This window comes from Mesitornis unicolor, unplaced genomic scaffold (assembly GCF_000695765.1).
Source record: "Mesitornis unicolor isolate BGI_N332 unplaced genomic scaffold, ASM69576v1 scaffold36319, whole genome shotgun sequence".
In the NCBI taxonomy this organism is placed as follows: domain Eukaryota; kingdom Metazoa; phylum Chordata; class Aves; order Mesitornithiformes; family Mesitornithidae; genus Mesitornis; species Mesitornis unicolor.
The window spans coordinates 35,356-54,161 of record NW_010207200.1 but is presented as its reverse complement, the minus strand read 5'-3'; the positions used below and the strand labels follow the sequence as shown (position 1 = coordinate 54,161).

The 18,806-nt window shown below is 36.9% G+C and overlaps 1 protein-coding gene across 1 annotated transcript in view; it reads left to right on the top strand.

Moving 5' to 3' along the window:
- Positions 1-408: 408 nt before the first annotated feature.
- Positions 409-18,806, top strand: part of SLC41A2 (solute carrier family 41 (magnesium transporter), member 2) — a 44,642-nt gene continuing 26,244 nt past the window's right edge. The window contains exons 1-5 of the mRNA XM_010192046.1: positions 409-1,108; positions 3,688-3,795; positions 9,351-9,422; positions 10,277-10,421; positions 12,319-12,465. Of these exons, the coding sequence (XP_010190348.1) occupies positions 554-1,108; positions 3,688-3,795; positions 9,351-9,422; positions 10,277-10,421; positions 12,319-12,465 (1,027 nt within the window). The 5' untranslated portion in view covers positions 409-553. The remainder of the gene's footprint in view (positions 1,109-3,687; positions 3,796-9,350; positions 9,423-10,276; positions 10,422-12,318; positions 12,466-18,806) is intronic.

Below are 18,806 nucleotides of genomic sequence, written 5' to 3'. Positions count from 1 at the left end.
TCTCTGGGGACCTGCTGCTTTCAAGGCTGCTGAAAGTTTAGGGCTACGCACAGGATCTGTCTGAAGACTTTGACTTCCTGGCATTAAAAAGACAAAAGCCAGGACCTCACCATTTCACTCACAGTCCACATTGCTGTCTCTTTCTTTTACTGGAAAGAACACCAGTTTGTGAAACTTCATCGCCCACCAACTTTCCCTTATTACCTTCTTTTGACTTAGTTGAATGTTGGAGGAGATTAGCATTTCTACAAATACTTGCTTTGGAAAGATACTGGATGGTCTGAAAATTTAAACCAGTATCTTGTGTCTTCTGTAGAGTTAAAACATTTTAAAGCTTGAATATACACTTTTTACTTTTTTGCAGGTCCAGTCTTGCTTATGGAATTGTTGAAGACCTGAGATCAATGAAAAAACATTTTTGCATGCACAAAAAGGTCATTTTGATTTATCTGTTTTGAAATCATCGAGCGTGGCACTTGATGACTCATCTACAAGATTTCTTCACTGACGTCTGAAGAACAAAGTGCTTTTCAACCTGTACTTCTGTAGCACTATGACTAACTGTAAAGGCAGATCTACCATCTCCAAAACAAATAGCAAAGTTCATGACAGAGAAGGTTTTGTGAACTGGACCATAAATCTTAATACAATTCAGTCTGATAAATTTTTGAGACTGCTTTTGAGTATGGTTCCTGTTGTTTACCAAAAAAACCAGGATGAAAGACACAAAAAAGTGAACGGTGTCTGGCAAGATGGATTACAACCAGCAGGACACAATTTTAATGTTAGGTCTGAACAGCACACAGAGTACCATCACTTCTCGGAACCAAATTTTCATGGTAGTAACGGACACAGCCCATCCAGCTGTAGCCCTAAATATGATGATTTTACCAGTTATAATTACTGTGATGGGATGGACGCTTCAGAAACAGATGCCATGTTGCAGGAAGACAACCTATCTAGTGACAGTAATGAAGATATCATCGTGGAAGGAAGCAGAAAACAACCCAAAGAATCTAGCAGTATAATGGCATTACAGATACTCGTACCTTTTCTGCTAGCAGGATTTGGAACTGTTTCTGCTGGCATGGTTTTGGATATTGTACAGGTTGGTATTTGCTTTGAAAGATTTTTTTTTTTTTAACAGTCTGTGGTGGGGTTTGTAATTCTAACATAATATTGTAGATGTTTCTGATATTGAGGGGTAATTAGGTCTGTGTATGGTTGTGCTTCTATGAACTCCCTTTCCCCAAACCTCATCTTAAGCAGTTCCAATGTTTGAGCTTGAGTCATTCAAATCCTGAGAAGTGTTGTTGCTTACCCAGAGTAGGCTGGTCAATGAAACTGTTACCTTCTGCTTCAACTAAGGATAGAAGTACAATAGTGGTTCAAAATTCTGTTAACACTAATAAATGCGTACCTAGTCAAGTGAGAGTTGTAGTTAACCATGATGCTGCTACACATAGGAGTTTAAAAAGATGCAAAGAATTTATGGCATTATCTTATCTCCTTGTGTGCTTCAAGTCTATTCAGTTTCTTAAATACTGTGTAGATTTGAGCTGTGATAGTGCCTATGGTATACAAAAATGTGCGTTACATTGGTATATTATATGAAATTCATATAAAGTGATTTAGAGCTTTTTTAAGGTGTATGTAGGTGACTTTTTATATAATGTTTGTAATTCTGAGTGTTCAGTATACCTAACATCATTTATGTGAACAGAGCTGCAAAGTCTCATCCACCTTGAAATATAGTTGTAGTAGGTCCAGAGAAGCCAGATTGTCTTGGTTTGTGATAGCAGATTTAACTGATGATAGTTATTCAGGACTAAGATAAAACAGAACTTTATCTGAATTTCAAGGCTAAAGTTTAATAATATTTTTAAAACCTGTTTTGGAGTTTTATATCACTAGGATCCTACTGATACGGAACATTTTTAGGACTGGTTTCTGGCTTGACACAGTTGTAGATGTAAGCAGCATTTCAGTGGAGTTAAAAGTAACAGTTGTCTATGAAGTAGTTCTTTGAACAGTGACACTTGGAGAAAATTCTGGAGAAAGTAACAGTTAAGAAATGTTTATTGGACTAGCTTGTTTTCTTGCTTTCTCTTTTTATTTTGAAGGCTATATTTACTTTTATGTCTTACCTAAGTTCTGTTTTTTGAAAAACAGAAATTTCTTACAGATAAAAACCTCATCAAGTCTCCCTTCCTGTATGAGTAGGTTCACAAAAAAAATCATTTGAGTTTGATTTGTTTTGTTTCATTCTGCTGTATGGTTTTCTTTAGCTACACTTAAGGATTTACAAGGTTAATTTAAGAGGTGACCATAAAGGAAGCTTGGACTTCAGTCAATTACTATGAAGAGACACTTTTATACATCAAGAAAAATGAAAATAAAAATTGAAATACAAACTTTACTGCTTCCTTGCACTGTTTTACAGGAGTCTTGTGCTTGGTTCATTTGCCAGTTTATTCTTTGTACACATGCTTTGTTTGTACTCTTTAAGATTTACTTCATGGTACAGCAAAATCATCAACCAAAAAAGGCAGTTGTGTCTACTGCCACTGTTGGCTTCCAACCAGATGTTTCAACTTGCTTTCCTTCCCTTAAGGGAATGTAAGCATTTGCATAGCTGTTTTTTTGAGCTGGACTGAAATGTACCTAGATTTTGCCTTCTGTATTACTTTTAATCTTGATTGATATCCCATTATAGCTCACCATAAATGAGAGATGTGTGACACAAAGGCAAAAATTAAAAGCTAGTGTCAGTACTACCTTTTTTTCACCTTAAACTATTTTGAAATAGTTTGCAAAACATGTTTTAAAAATGAAAATTTGAAGACAATAAAGCATTCTAAGCTTTTTTTTTTTTTACAAACCATTTCATGGCTATTCTTTCTCAGTAGTAAATACATATGAAACTTCATGTATAGGATATTCTCATATTTTGTTCACATTTGAGAATTGAATAATTTTAATTAAAATAACCTACATGATTGCAAATCCATTAAGGCAAAGGCAGTTTACAGTTTGTTAGTTTAGTTAAAGTTGGTCAGTGATTACAAATTAAATACATGAATTGACAGACACAAAGTAGCACAGCATTTCTGTGCTGAGAACTCCATGCGCACAAAAAGTTGTGGGAGAGTTTGCTTATAAATTCTGGCTATTGAAAAAGTATACTCTTCTGCATTTCACACTTAGAAGTAAAAGAAAAAAGAGAAGCTTTTTTTTTTTTTTACTTACAAGCTCTATTCATTTGAAAACTAATTCCTTGCTGTTTTTATGTGAGATTTCTACACAGTTGGAAGGGAAAAGATGAAAATATTATTGTAAATTAAGAACAAAATTCAAGAGCAGTCATAGCACCTGGTACTATTTTAAAGCAATGGAAAAAAATAATTCAAATTAATGACATCTTTTTATTAACTATGTTTGTTTTAAGGCCAAGTTTTGTATGTCTTACTTTTGGTATTCTCATCTTTGAATTAGTAATATGCAGTCACAAATCTATTTTATCTAGATAGATAACAGCTCTGGCTTTAGACTTTTAGGTCTAACATAAAGAGATTGATTTTGGTTTTTAGAGGCTTAAATTATGAGTTACAGAATTTATTTAATACTTTGCGGATGGTCTAAGGAGAATTTTTCAATTGAATGTTTCCCACTGTATCCTTTAAATAGCACTGGGATGTGTTCAAGAATGTTACTGAAGTTTTTATCTTGGTTCCTGCACTTCTTGGTCTCAAAGGAAATTTGGAAATGACCTTGGCATCCAGGCTGTCAACTGCTGTAAGTAACTTTCTCTTCCACATCACTCTTCAGATACACATTGTAAATATTTCAAAAGGAAAACAAATATTTGGAACACAAGTGGTTTATGTCTGTGGCTTAATCTGGCTGTTACAGGGGCTCTTTAAATCTGTTATTAAATTGTCAGAGTTAAAAAGGTGACCCTCTTCTAATCTTCACACATCAAAATTTTACTTCTTTGGTCTCTTCTGAGTCATTCAGAACAGATGAAGTAGATTTTTGAGATTTACATGTCTGTTCTTTGGCTTTGATGGGGTTTGAATAGGCTAACAAAATGTGTGCGTTTTGAACACATTTTTCTGAAGACCATTTGTGTGGCACCAAAATAAAGTATTGCTAACATTGCTACTCCAGACCTTTGTTGATCAGACTACAAGAAACACTTTTGTAGCTTTCTGGATAAATACTTTTGTACCATTTTTTGTCGTGGTGTTTGTTTTGGTTTTTGGGGGGGGCTGGCGGGGGTGTCTGCTTATTTCTTTGTGTGTGTCAACACTGTAACATAGCACAACTATGTTTTTTCTATGTCTTCTCTCTTACGTATTTGTCACAGTTCTTTTCTGCATCTCAAGGGATTTTCCATCCCTTCCTTTTTCTAGCCTAAGCAAGCCAGATTACCTTGCCATGTAGCTTTTTTTTCTGGTGTGTCAATAACTATAGTGAACAGAATATTATAAAAACATGGCTAAGCTATTTCTGGTACCTGAACTGGATGTCTCTGTAAGACACTGCCTAATGCAGTGTTTCTCCTTTGTAAGATAATTTTTCCATTCTCCAGCAAGGCCCCCACTCTCTGTTCCTGCTTGAATGAATCTTTCTAGAAAATGTTTGGTCAAAGATGTATTTAACTCCAGACGGGACCTTACTATGGCTTTGTAGAATAGCACTTCTCTATTTCTCTTGAAAATTGCTCTTGAAACTTTCCAGGTTTGTACATACTATTTCCCTAGCAGTGTCAGATTTAGACCTCACAGTCACTTTGTGATCAATGACTGTGTCCTAGTATTTCTTCTTTTGTGTTATTTCCAGCTGTCACTCCCATCTTCTGGCAGAAATATTATTGGTCCGTAAGTGCATGACCTTGCATTTCTACTGTTGAATTTAATCTCTTTTCATTGCTGCAATCCACAAGGTCATCCAATTTTTGTACGATAATACAATGCTTTGTATTGACAAGGTCTCCCAGTTTGCTGTTGTTAATAAATTTCACTGCCACATTATATTGAGTTATTGCCCAAATGCAGACAGTGATGGACATAGCCTTAGCAGTCCTATGAAGGTTTGCTTGTGTCATGTCCATTATAGAAATTGATTACTTTTGACCCATATCCATTCTTTCATACGCAAGAATTGACATGTTTTGTTTTATCTTTACCAATGGCGGCCTTAGCTGTTCAGTCTTGTTTTCTGTTTGGTTTTAATACTCTTATTTTTCTGAGTATTCTTACTGTTTCTTAACTATATTTTGTGTTTAAACCTTACTGCCTTTACTGTCAGGCATGAATACTTTTGTCTTTTACCTTAATATTTTTTTGTGTTGACCTGTTGTTTAATTTTTTCCTGACTGGTACAGTTCATGGCCTGAAACTTCAAAGTGCTTGTATTGCATAGTGAAAAATACACCAAGTCCAAGATCTACCAGTATCTTTTGGAAGGCTTTAAAAAAAAAACCAAAGAGGGTCAGAATCAGCTCCACCACTTCTGCTTCAGTTCATGGGGTCTTTAATTCTCAGTTGAACTTATGAGCTTAGCCAGATCATGACTCCAGAACTACTCTGGGCCAATCATTGGGTGATTTCCCCATCCTCACCAATGCCATCTCATCTGTGAATCTTGCAGCTCCAGGGGACATCTGGAATAGGGTCACACAGACCCTTTTTCTGCACTGGGAATCCTGACATTGCTTCATATTATCCATCAACTGTTACCAGAACTCAAGGAGTTGATCTCCCTCTCACATGCACAGAAAAAGTATACTGGAGTTTCTACAACACTGGCTGCATGTCGGTGATTAACTGAAGTTGGCACCATGAAGTTCAGGCCACTTCCCTTTAGTCCAAAAAGACATTCTTAAGAGTATCCCATTAACTGCATTATAACATGATCTGTAGATGTCTTGAGGGTGATTTTTTTAGAGCCAGTTTGTCCATTTGAAGCCCAAGCTCCTACCAAGACTCAAACAGCAGCCCATTCTGAGAGGGCTTAGTTTGAGGAGTGTTACCAGTGCCACTTACCACTGCCATTAAGTCTCACCAAGACATAAATCAGCTATTGCTTTGAAGGTTTTTACTCAAGTATACCATGAAGGCTTCCTCCCCAGTTCCAGAAAATGTTGTATGTCTGTCTTGGCCAATTTGTGTTAACTGGATCTGTTCATGTCCTTCCACCATGAAGTTTCATTAACTGGCTATGAAGAGGTCAGCGAAGTGCACATCTCTTCAGACAATGCTATGCAGTGTGTGGGAGCTTCAGATTGTTTGGCATTGCCTGAGGTCATGGTCACTGGCACCAAGCTACTTCCCAGCTTTGCATAAACAGACTTGTGGGGTTTTTTTCTTTATTATTTCCTTGTATGACCTGTTTTCTTCAAGAATCATGACAGACCCTGGACTAAGTTACACAGGGAATTGAAATACTTTCTGGGACTTTCTTAGTAATTTTGTAAGTTCACTGGATCTCCTTCACAAGGAGGAGGTAGAGGCTTGTGATGGTTCAGTGAACGCTCTCTCCTATGCCAATGGTCCCTCTAATTTGTTCTAGCTGGTGAAGAGCTTCTCAGTAAATGTTGTAGAGTGTATGTGTGCACACAACATGGTGGATGTTCAAGAGAACTATATTGTACTAAATAAGAACAGTATAGATCATTCATTGTCAAGATAACACTAACAAGGTTATATTTAATTTTTATATGTGAAAACCCCCTAAAATTGCAAATGGCTTTTATGTTGCAAAGAACCTTCCAACTTTCTCTTTTATATCTCTTTTCATGCTCAACACGAGTTGCAGTTGCACAGCTCTGTGAGCTGGTGGATAGCCATCCACATGCCCCCGAGTGCTACTGCAAAGGCAAACAAATACACAAGAATTCAGTAATGTTTCTATTTGTTAGTTAAAAAAAAACGACGACAAAAAACTATGGACATAGTTTATGGACATGTAACTTCTTACAGTTGACAACTTGGGCTTAGTTGCCAGAGAGGAATTTAAACTCCGGGACAGTCACCTTGATTGTTCTACTTCCCCCAGGTTTTAAAAACAGGTGGTGTGTCATATTGTATCATTCCTTACTGAAGAGTTTAACAAAAAACCTTGCTACTGGACTTGCAATTTATGTGCCAGTTCTTTCAGACCTCTGTGAAAGAGGTTATTCTGACCTTTGCACTCTTCACATTGATTTTATCGACCCCTGCTCTCTTTAGCCTTCCAATCTTTGGTCCTGTCATCTTCATCCTAAGTGAAAACTGAAGGAGTATATTAATTCAGGGCATATCCAAACAGTTATTTGGAGACAGTTGTATGATTAATCTTCCTTTCTCTGACCTGAGCCAGCCTGCAGTAGCTGGCTCCCCAGTAGATATTGTCTTTACAGTAAATGCAAGACTGTGGCCCTGTGAATAGCTTTATCTTTGAGGACGAAATTTCTAACATGAGTTCAGCATTGGAACTAATTCATACTCTTCTTGCTCAGTTAGCTTATAATTTCATCTGAATTTGTAGACATGTCTATGCTCTTGATGCTGTAAACTAATTATCGTTACTTCATTGTAATTATGTAGTCAGCCAAAAAGTTTCTGTTACTCATAATATATCTGATTTCAAGTTTTGCCTGACCACCATAATTCATCTTATTGCCCAAATTCAAATTCCTGTTTTGGCTACTTGTTACTGGTCACTCACAAATGTCCCATCCACTTTAGAATCAGTCATTTCACTAAATATGTCTCAAGACTGTGTTTTTAATCTACTTCAGGGCATAGCTTGTACTTCTCTTTGGTGTTAGTGTTAAAAAATCATAGAATCACAGAATGGTTTGGGTTGGAAGGGACCTTAAAGATCATCTGGTCCAACCCCCTGACCATGGGCAGGGACACCTCCCACCAGACCAGGTTGCTCAAAACCCCGTCCAACCTGGCCTTGAACACTTCCAGGGAGGGGGCATCCACAGCTTCCCTGGGAAACCTGTGTCAATGTCTCACCACCCTCACAGTAAAGAATTTTTTCCTAATATCTAGTCTGCATCTACCCTCCTCCAGTTTAAAACCATTCCCCCTTGTTCTTTCGCTACCTGCCCTTGTAACAAGTCCCTCCCCTGCTTTCCTGTAGGACCCCTTCAGGAAGTGGAAGCCTGCAATAAGGTCTCCCCGCAGCCTTCTCTTCTCCAGGCTGAACAGCCCCAACTCTCTCAGCCAGTCCTTGTAGGGGAGGTGCTCCAGCCTCTGATCATCTTTGTGGCCCTCCTCTGCACACACTCCAGCACTTCAGTGTCCTTATACTAGGGGCCCCAGATCTGGACACAGTACTCCAGGTGAGGTCTCACCAGAGCAGAGCAGAGGGGCAGAATCACCTCCCTTGCCCTGCTAGCCACACTGCTTTTGATGCAGCCCAGGGTAATGTAAACGGGTAATGTAAACCATTCTCCCTCCTCCCACTGCTGTGCTGGCGTAACAGTGTGAGGTGCACTTAGGTCAACTGCCCATTCAAGCATAGTATTTACATTATGTGTTTTGTGTTCTTCAGCTTTGTTACGTAAGTTTCGGTTCACACTGTTGCCTTTTCTCCCTATTACTTCTTCTTTTTTCTTAAGAGGAAGTATAAAAAAAACCCCACAAAAGCACCACTCATCCAGTCATCCCTGTTAATTTATGCAAACTCTTGTTTCGACAGTGTTGCCCGGGTTAGGCATTAACAAAATGTCTTTACAGACTTTTTGTTTAGGTCCATCTCTTCCACAGTATCACAATAAACTTGATCTTACTTTACAGAAATCTGCAGCTGAAAGGAGTTCTCTGCTGTTTTTCTCCCTTCCAGACCCTAAGAGCATTTGTGGACGGTTTCATGGTTGCATGTGATGGATCAGATCATTCTGTAGAAAATGTTTGTTCCCTGAAAAAAATCATTTTCCATTAAACCAGCAAGCAAATTTATGTTGCCATGCACTCACTCATGGAGTTGATGGACCTGGTTCAAGAAAGAGAACGTGAACGTGGAGCTGATAGAAGGGGAGAGGGGAACTATGCTATTTGGCAGCAGCTCACTTTTAGGCTGGATTCAGCACTTTGTAAGATTAATCTTTAACAGGAATTTTTTACATATTTTTTAAAAATTTCTTCAAAGGGAAAAAAGAGTGAAGCTCTCCATAGCCTGCCATTTTGTTCATTTAGCATGTATATTTAAGAAGAGCGCAAAGGAGATTCTCATCTGCACTTCCTTAAATATTGCTGTAATATTTTAATTGGATTTCTGCCTCGTCAGTGCATTTTCAAGTAATACAATTTTAAACCCAAATGTCTGAAATGATTTTGTAATTTTGACAGGTAAATATTGGAAAAATGGATTCTCCCATTGAGAAATGGAACCTGATAATTGGCAATTTGGCCTTAAAACAGGTAAATATAACAGACTTATTTGATTGATTCTTGTAAGTGAGTGAAGGTATTGAAAAAGTCCATCACAAGCATTGGTAAGAATGGAGATGGGCAGTTCTAATGGGAAACTAGCTCTACTACACTGGCCCATACTTAACATGCAGTGTTTGCACGACTGACTTTTTTTTCAACAGTTCAGTTCTTCTCTAAAACAATATGAACTTATGTTTTTCAGAAGAAGAGGTAAAGTATTCTTTGTGACTGTACTGAGGATATTTCCTCTTTCATTTTTCTGAGAGAGGATCTGAGGATAAGAGAAAAATTTCAGATTTGACAAAACCTTATAAGCATCTCAAATATTTTCCGCACTGTATTTGCATTGGATTCAATGTTTAAAGGAAGCATGTGATAGAGCTTTTGGGTAATAAACAATATTTTAAATAGCTGGGTCATTTGAGGAAAGGAGTGTTTGTTCTCCAAAGCAACTATTGATTAAGATTAAGAACTATTTCATGTTCATGTGTTATAATGCAACATGCTTAAAAATAGGTGAAATGTTTGTGCTGCGACTTCACTGTTTCAAGCACTTAAGAGCCTCTTTAGACATTTCTGTTTTGGCTTCTGGTAAATCCTCAGCTCTGTTCACTGATTTTACTTTTGTTATTCTTGAGCCTCCAAAATGTTGATAAAGCCTTTTCTGCTGGCATAAGATTTTTCTTCTTGATCATCCAAGGTTATCATCATCTCTACAAAATGGATGAGCATACTTCCTTTATACCTTGCAAATAAGTTTAGATAGGAGGAAAGAATAACAGAAAATGATTCTGTAGTCCTCTTATCAGTTTTAAGAATTGTTCATCTTTTTTTCGTGCCAGGTTCAGGCAACAGTAGTTGGTTTTCTGGCAGCAGTGGCAGCAGTTATATTGGGCTGGATTCCAGAGGGCAAATACCGCTTTGATCATTCAATCCTTCTGTGTTCTAGCAGCGTAGCAACTGCCTTCATAGCTTCTCTTTTACAAGGTAAAAGTAGTATATATGTTACTCTTCACAGTTATTTCATTTTCTGTGGATGCTCAGTGTATATTATCTTGCTATTTCTTAAATATTTAAATACAGTAAGGTATAATGCATCTGAAACACAGTTGAGGATAGGATGCCAATTTGCAATTTCTATATAGATCTGTGTATTGCATTCCTCTCCTGTTATATTCTTCGAAAAGGTTTGATTTGTATGACCTTGTGAGCATATCTAAAACAAAAAGTATGTTTTTCAGATTTTACCTAATATGATGGAGAACATTTCTCCCCTGCTTTCTGTATTCATTAGTGTACAAAATTGATTCTTAGTACTAAACAGGTAGAACTTCTTTGTAATTAAGCTCAAGTGAGTGTGGATGTTAACTCGGCTGAATTCAAAACTCCCTGGTTGCCCATGCTGGTTATATGTTAGTTTGTGCTCTGCTTTGTATCTGAACTAAACAAATTGGCTTGTTATGTGAAAGGTTTGGGCCAAGTTCAAGTCCACCTCTACAAACAGTACCAATGCCTGTCCGAAGCCGTATGATGTGATGAATTTAATCTTCTCTTCCCGATTGTCAGGAAACATTAACCATAAAAGATGGTACTTAATGGATATGAGGGGAGGGAAAGTACCTCTCTTTGTGACAAATTCTTAATGATAATACATAGTCAGTAGTCTTAATTATAGTAAGCCAAGTGAAATGTTTAACTTCCTTTTTTTACTAGTTTGCTATGCTTATTTATGTGAAAATTACAAAATTGTTTTGCATGGAATTAAGAGCACACACTTTTTTTTAGTGACTACAAAGCTACTGAGTTTGATCATGTGCAGAATTAATAGCAGCAAGAGAACTGAAGAACATGAGTGCGTTTTTTCCACTTCTCATGTATCATTTGAAAACAAAGAGAAACTTCTGTTGTTATCTGGTTATGGGCCAGCAGAGGAAATTACTTTCTAAGCTTCCTCCTCCTACACATGAAACAGGTGCTTTTGAAATACTGTGATGTGAAAAACTGAAATACAGGACCATTTCAATTCTTTCTTTTAAAAAATTAATGGCGTGTAGCTCTTTAGGTCATTCCTCTGAAAGTGAAATCCTGATGTGGCCTACAATACATAATATTGCTAAAATAGGTACAAATTGTAATACCAAATTTAAAAAAAATCTTTAAAATTACAAGGGATGGTATACACAATTGAAGCTCTTATGTGTATTACATGATGAGAGGGAAATTACTCAAGTTATGCCAAAGAAAACTATTAATGTGAATTTTATTTTCAGTACCCACTTGCATTCTGCAGTGCATTCTGCCTCTTAAAAAGTTAGTGTTGCTGTTTATAGGAAAAGAAATAGAAACCAACATTCTTAATTTAAAATGTTTTAACTGTATAACCAATGACATTTGTATGTGTTGTCTAGTTTTTTATTTCTGATGTAGCTTCTTGACTTTTGGTGTGAAGTCCATGACTGGAAATCTTGCACACTATCAAATGTTGAAGTATTTGATCTTATGTTGTTTTCAGCCTAGTATAATTTACATTTCAGTCAGCCAAAGTTAATAGGGCGTAGAAACAATACACTGCATATTTTTTCCTTCATGAAATGGCTGATTTACAATTTCAATAGTGATAGTTCTAATCATAAGCAAAATAGTTCATTGTAAAAATGGTTCTTGGTTTGTGTGTGTGTGTTCTTTCTGTATTTTTTTAATATATAAAAATGGCTAAACATAAAAATACAGACATCAGTCAGATGGGAAGAATCATCATCCTTGGACAAAAGCACAAAGCACTGACTTCTTATTTACCAAGTTTGAAAGTGCCATTATCTTGGAATTTTCTGTGGAGTTACACTAGCAGAAACAGTTACTGTACTGTCTTCTTTGTTGACTCTAGGAATAATAATGGTTGGAGTTATTGTTGGATCAAAGAAAACTGGTATTAATCCCGACAATGTTGCCACTCCTATAGCAGCAAGTTTTGGAGATCTTATCACTCTTGCTATACTAGCATGGATAAGTCAGGGTCTTTATACTTGCCTTGGTAAGTATGTTTCTAAGTGTTTATGTCGCCCTAGGAACCTCTTTTGGGTTAGGAGGGCAGGGAGAGGTTTAAAAAACCTTTTAGTTTGACTTTTGTGTCAACCTTTATACTGCTGTATTATAAATTCTGGGTTGCAACATTATCCCATGATCTTTTTTAAGATGATTTAAGTCACTAACCACAATCTTGGCACAGTCTACTAATATCTGAAAGACTCTCACGGAATCAGAGTCAGTCTACATGTGAATTAGAAATCACAGTTGCTGAAGTTGCTCTGTTTTTCTGTGGGGTAAGGAAGCTGTCTTCATACAAGATTTCTTGAATGCCCATTGCCTAATCAAATGTTTGCTTCTCAGGGCTCTTTTGAAGTGTTGTCCCCTTGCATTTTTTGAAAGAGTTGAATTGGCTGTCATGATCCGCTGCTGGGAGAAGAGTTCTGCTTTGAGAAATTTTTTGTTAGGCTGTGGTTTTAGACAGCATTCAAATATATCTTAGGCTGCAGCTGTGCCCAGAAATCAAAATAACAGTAATTTCATAGAATCATCGAATCACGAAATGGTTTGGGTTGGGAGGGACCTTAAAGATCATCCCGTTCCAACCTCCCCAGCAGGGACACCTCCCACTGGACCAGGTTGCTCGTAGCCCCATCCAGCCTGGCCTTCAACACTTCCAGGGAGGGGGCATCCAATAATTTAAGTACTTTGAGTAACTATAGCAAGTGTACCAGAAATATGTATTCAGAGAAGTGAAACCTAATTTTAGATAGGCTTGTGCTTTGTGATTGCTATGGCTTTTAAATTATTTACACAAAGCCTATTGTGAGTTTCCTTCTGATTCCTTCCAAGCCTCCATTGCAATACCTCCTTATTTCCTCATCTTCCCTACTCAAGCTTCCAACACCAGTTTCTACAGCTCTTTCCTATCTCTTTTTTTCCCTCACAGTGTGACACTTCTGCATCTCCCTGCTGTTCCATGTGCCTGTGCTTGATTTTATCAGCATTTCGTTCTGTTTTTTAGTAAACAAAGTAACCACTCCCAGCTTCTCAAAATAATGGCCCTGCTCTCTTCTGTTTGCTTTGCTTTGTTTCGTCTTGTAAATTTAGTGACTGTATTTCAAACATAGATCTGGTTATTTAGCTATATCTTTCTTCAGAACAGCAGTTCTGCCATGGAAGACGAAAACATTTATAACCACTGAATAGCTTAGCAGCAAAGGAGAGGCTTTCACTGACCACTGACTACAGAGAGCAATGATCCAATCCTACTTCATGCATGAGTTCTATCTGACTTCTTGATGATAGTTTTTTTACTCTCTGCTTATTTGCCCACTAATAGCTATGAACAAGTGAATTACACACAAATGGCTCCAAACTAATTTTCTTATGCGTGACTTTTTTTCCCCAGTCTGCAATCTTTCTCTTCTCGTCATTTGCATGTTTCTACGGTCCCTTTGAAACTGTTTTTCTGATTTCTAGGACCTGTCATAATCCTACTGTCTTAAAGGAGCAGACCACTGAAGAAGGTTCATCATCGCAATGTCTGCTAAAAATTAATATGCCCGTAGTTATGATTATTAAAACTATGCTTAGATAGTAGCTGATGTAATGAAATGCTTGATTCTCACAAAGGAGATCTGAGCTTGGAAAATGAGAATGAGGAACTCAAATATCAGCCCTCTTGTTCCTGTTTCTTTATCTCCTCCATGAAGAAACAGAGTTTAAAATAATTTTCTCACAGAAGGAGAAGAATGTTCAGAACAATGTTTAAAATAAAGTTATTGCTTCAAGTGACTCCTTCCACAGAAACTATTTAAAGTATGTTGTGTTTTAAAAGACATAATTGTAGACAGTTATAGTATAGCATACCGCAGGCCAGATTTCCTGTTGTCCGCAGTTGTTTTACCAGACATGTTAATATCACCACAGATATTCTTTACATCTGTGCTCATTGCTCAAGTTTTTTTAATGTAAAAAATTGAGCTGTTCTGTGTAAGTATTACTATATCCATCAGAAAAGGTATCTAATAAGACTCAAGCTAGCTTGGTGTGACTTGCCATTTTGTTTCTTAGTTTTCAACTGATTATTTTGTATTTTCAGTATTTGATTTTTCATGTGTAGAAAAAAATATGAAAAATGATGTGATGTCAGGTTAAATGTATCAGTGTGCAATACAGCCTTATTTAATATTTTCTATATTTTTTAAACTTAAATTTTATTGTTTATTTCATAACCATATTGAAACACTTTACATTGTATTCTAATAACTTATTTCCCAAATAAGAGTTACTCCCAATTTTCTTTCTATGTGATCTGGAAATACTTCTCTTTTGGTGATATATGTAATTATCTAGTAACCATTAAAATGGCTGCTTCTGCTCTTTATATATTTTTTCAATGTCTTTCTGTTTCCTAAGAGAAAGAAATAGAGAGTATTTCTAAAGTAAGAACATACCACAAAGCCCTTGGAAATGTGTGGTTTCCAAGGTGCATGCATTTGAGTTATGAAATAGTATCAAGGAATAAAAGTACAGAGTAGCTTCAGCTCAGGAGAGGTATGTAAAGTTGTGAATGGCAGGGAGAGGTATTCAGAAAATGGTTAGGCAACAGGTTAAAAAAGAATAAAGTTAAGCCTTTTTACACTATATGTGATTGGGATGTGGAACTTACTGCCATAGTGTATTAAGAGGATCAAAGTGATTTTAGAAAACTATTTGGATAAATTAATCAGCGAAGAATTCAGTGAGGAGTACTGAACAGAGTGATGCAGGCACAAATTTGGGGGATGAAGTCCCTGAGGCAAACAGCAGCAGAAGCTGGCAGAGCACACTGAAAAAAGCATCACTCTAAACTTGTCATTTTCTTCTTCCCTGTTTCCACAAGCCTGAAGTGTTGACCATAGTCAAACACAGGATACTGGACTGGATGAGACCTTTGGCCTCACCCAGCACAGCTGCTCTTACATTCTTTTTGTCATTTCCCTGTTTTCTCAATGCTAGAATAACAAGCACAATGGGAATGTTACGAAGAAACCCACAGTTTATGGGCTAGTAATGAAGCAGGTGAAATCACCTCTGAACTGTGTTCTGAATTAATTCATTTTCCCTATGATTTATTAGCCTAAATACTCAAATGTACTGAAACAAAGTGGAAGTTTCTGGCTCCTTTCTGCAGGGGAAAAGTTGTTTTCAGATAACAAGACTGGAAGGGGGAAATTATTTATGTACAAGCTTTCTGCTTGTCTGTAACAGAGCTGTACATCTGCGCTCAGCCTTTGGTTTGAGAGAATGCTTCAAGATATACCCAGAAGAGGCAGGGGAAAGTACAGTAGCATTCTTACCTAGGCTAGGGCCAAATGAAACATCTTGTTTGGCCACCATCATATGTATAATTTCTTTAAAGTTCAGCTGAGTGCTTTAAAAATAATGGCTGTCAAACGTGGGGAATTTAATAACAGTTTTGTCTTACCAACTCCCTAAAAAGATGTGTGTTTGTGAATCCTTGTTAAAGCACTAGAGGGCTCCCCGGGACCGTCGCTGGGACCCGGCTCCTATTCCTGGAACAGAACACGGGGAATGCTCTGGAATAGGAAGACCTAATATATTAAGTGTGGAAGTCCATGTTGCTTATTTGTCAGTAATGATCTGAAGACTTCATTTAAAGATTTCCTTTTTCCTCACAGAACCTGACTTAAATATATGCATTTATCTCTCATGCATGATGATGCCGAGTTGAGGAGACAAATTGTGTTTCACGTTATTATTTTCAGGTTCCTAGCAGATGCTTTGAAGTAGTAAATTTCCGATTCACCTCTGACTCCTACTAGAGGTTGCATTGTTTTCAGTGGCACTGGACTGGACAGTATGTCACAGTAGATAACTGGCACAAGGAGTAAAATATTAAGCATCTGAGTTCTCCAAACTAGAAAATTAATTTATATCACTGTTTACTAAAGGGATGAAAGCTTAAAAGCAAAAGAAGATCAATAAGGACTTGGTTAAGAACCTTGTGTCTTTTCTCCTCCCTCCTTCCTTTTTTAATTTAACCTCACAGTCCAAAGTTCATTGAAGAGTTGAGTGCTTTTAGGAGTTGATTTTCCACTGTGGGATGGAATAAATTCTATAGCAGAGCCCGGTTGAGTGAGGTTCCTTTTATCATGTAAGCTACCTGCTATAAATCTATCAATATTTGAGTGAAGTTATCCCTAAAAGAGGAGTCATTTATTCTCTCATCCTATTCTCCAGCTATTGCAGAATACATTTTGTTCTTCTGTGAATTAAATATGAAGTACCTTTCCTTACATGATGCATCTCAAAGTTATCATCTTTTTAGATCCTTATGATAAGGTGTTCTACAAGTAGAGCCTCCCACAGCTCAACAAAAAAGTCCTGTGCTTTGTTCCCAAGACTTAAACTGGAGCTGGTCCTGTAGGTAACTGGAGATTATCATTGCTCACTTGCAACAGATTCTGTAATGTAACTCCAAACTATCAATTGCTTCTGTAGTACTGTTTTTAGTTCGACTTAATAGACTGGCAGCAGAATTTGAAATTCTGGTAGGGAGCAACTGCCTTGCCTTAACGTATACATCATCTTTGCCTTAAAAAGCCTGGGGAGGGTGAATTTCAGTTGTCTGGTCTAAAACTTGTAAACAGATCAATATGTTTTTCTGATTTCCTCCTTGTTTAGCAGCATGGGGATGGTTGCTGGCCTATTTATTTGTTTATTTATCATTCCCTCTGTTCTCTTAGAACAGAGAACCTCAATGAAGTGCCAGTATCTTATCATAGCAGAGGGTTTTTTAAAAATAAGAATCTAAGCTCTGGCTGTGTCCTGTCCTTGGAGATCTCCCACTCCTAAGAGCCACTTCCTGGCTTTTTTCCTTTCAAGAAGAAAAAAGTATTGCAACATTGGGGTAGCTTTTAGAGTCCGTTTTATGTCCAACTGCATTTAAAGGACTTGGATATAAAACCTAGTTTGTAAGTTTTCTCTGTACTTTTCTCCATGGTGAAATTAAGACATTTGTACATTGGTGAACAAATAGGCCAGAAAAATGTATTCCTCTCATTTGCTGTTGACTCAGAGAAACAAAGTTGAGCCATTGCTGAGCAGTCTTGAAAGTCCTTTGTTAGTGTGTAAAAAAAGAAAAGCAAAAACCACCAAACAAAAAAGCCCCCCTCCCCCCCCAAAAAGAACCCAAAAACCCAAACAAACAAACAACCCAAAAGAACACTGGTTGCATTTGGTTTCATGTTGTTTGCTTTTGTGTCACTATGCACTTTAGTTTTATTGCTATAAAACACATATTCACCTACTTGACAGTTCATCTAACTTGCTTTGTTTGCTGTAGAAATGATAGCCTGTGTCACTTTATGAATGCATATTTCCTTTTTACCTGTAGCTGCTATTAACTAACTTAAAATGTGTTGAATTCAACTAGTGAAAGGTTTAATAATCAGCCATGGGTTAATCATGTTTTCCAAGATTTGTCAAGCTGCCCTTGTTTCTGACTGCTTGCTGACTTCTGAAATAGTCTTGTTGCACTGCAGATGTAAATTATATTTATTTTTGTTATAATTCCTGAATCATTTTACACTAGCAAGACTGTCTTTGCATATTTTTTTCCTCTTTTTAAAAACTTACAAAACATTTCTGTGGCAGGATGACATATGCATATCTATATTTTATATTTTACATAGTTATTATTTATTTAAAAGTTACCTATTAAATAATTTTTGGTTAGTATTCATGGTTCGTTTGCTGGGCTGATTTCAGTTTTATCTATGTGCGCATTTTTTATTTTTCAGAAGAAAGGAATTATATTGTATACTTCACTTGGTTTTACTGTTCTTTGTAATTCTTGGACTACATTCTTGGACTACCTCTCCAAGCTTGTAGACTGGTGCAGATAGTTAAATACTCTCCCTTTTTTTCATGAACAAATTCTAACATGTTATTTAGTTGTTAGTGGGATTAAAAAAGAAATTATTGTAAAAAGCATACTTTAAAAAACTTTATTTCCTTTCCCGTGTTGGTAGAAATCCTGTAATAAAGAGTAAAGTGGGCTAATTGTTGATGTACAAGTGAAAATTTCAAAAATTAGTGATTAATTAGGGTAATGCTCACCATTGCATCTGTATTTTGCTGTTCAGGGTTTGTTTGCAACACAGGATCTTTGCTGACTTTTTTTTTTAATAAAACTGGCAACCTCTCCAAAGTGTGGCAAAGACTTGGAACTTATTTTGTGACCTTTTCTATTTTACTGAATGTACTACATTAGAGCTAATCTCTCATTCTGACCTTTAAATCAGTTATTGGGTGTCTGATCCATGCTGATGCCTCACT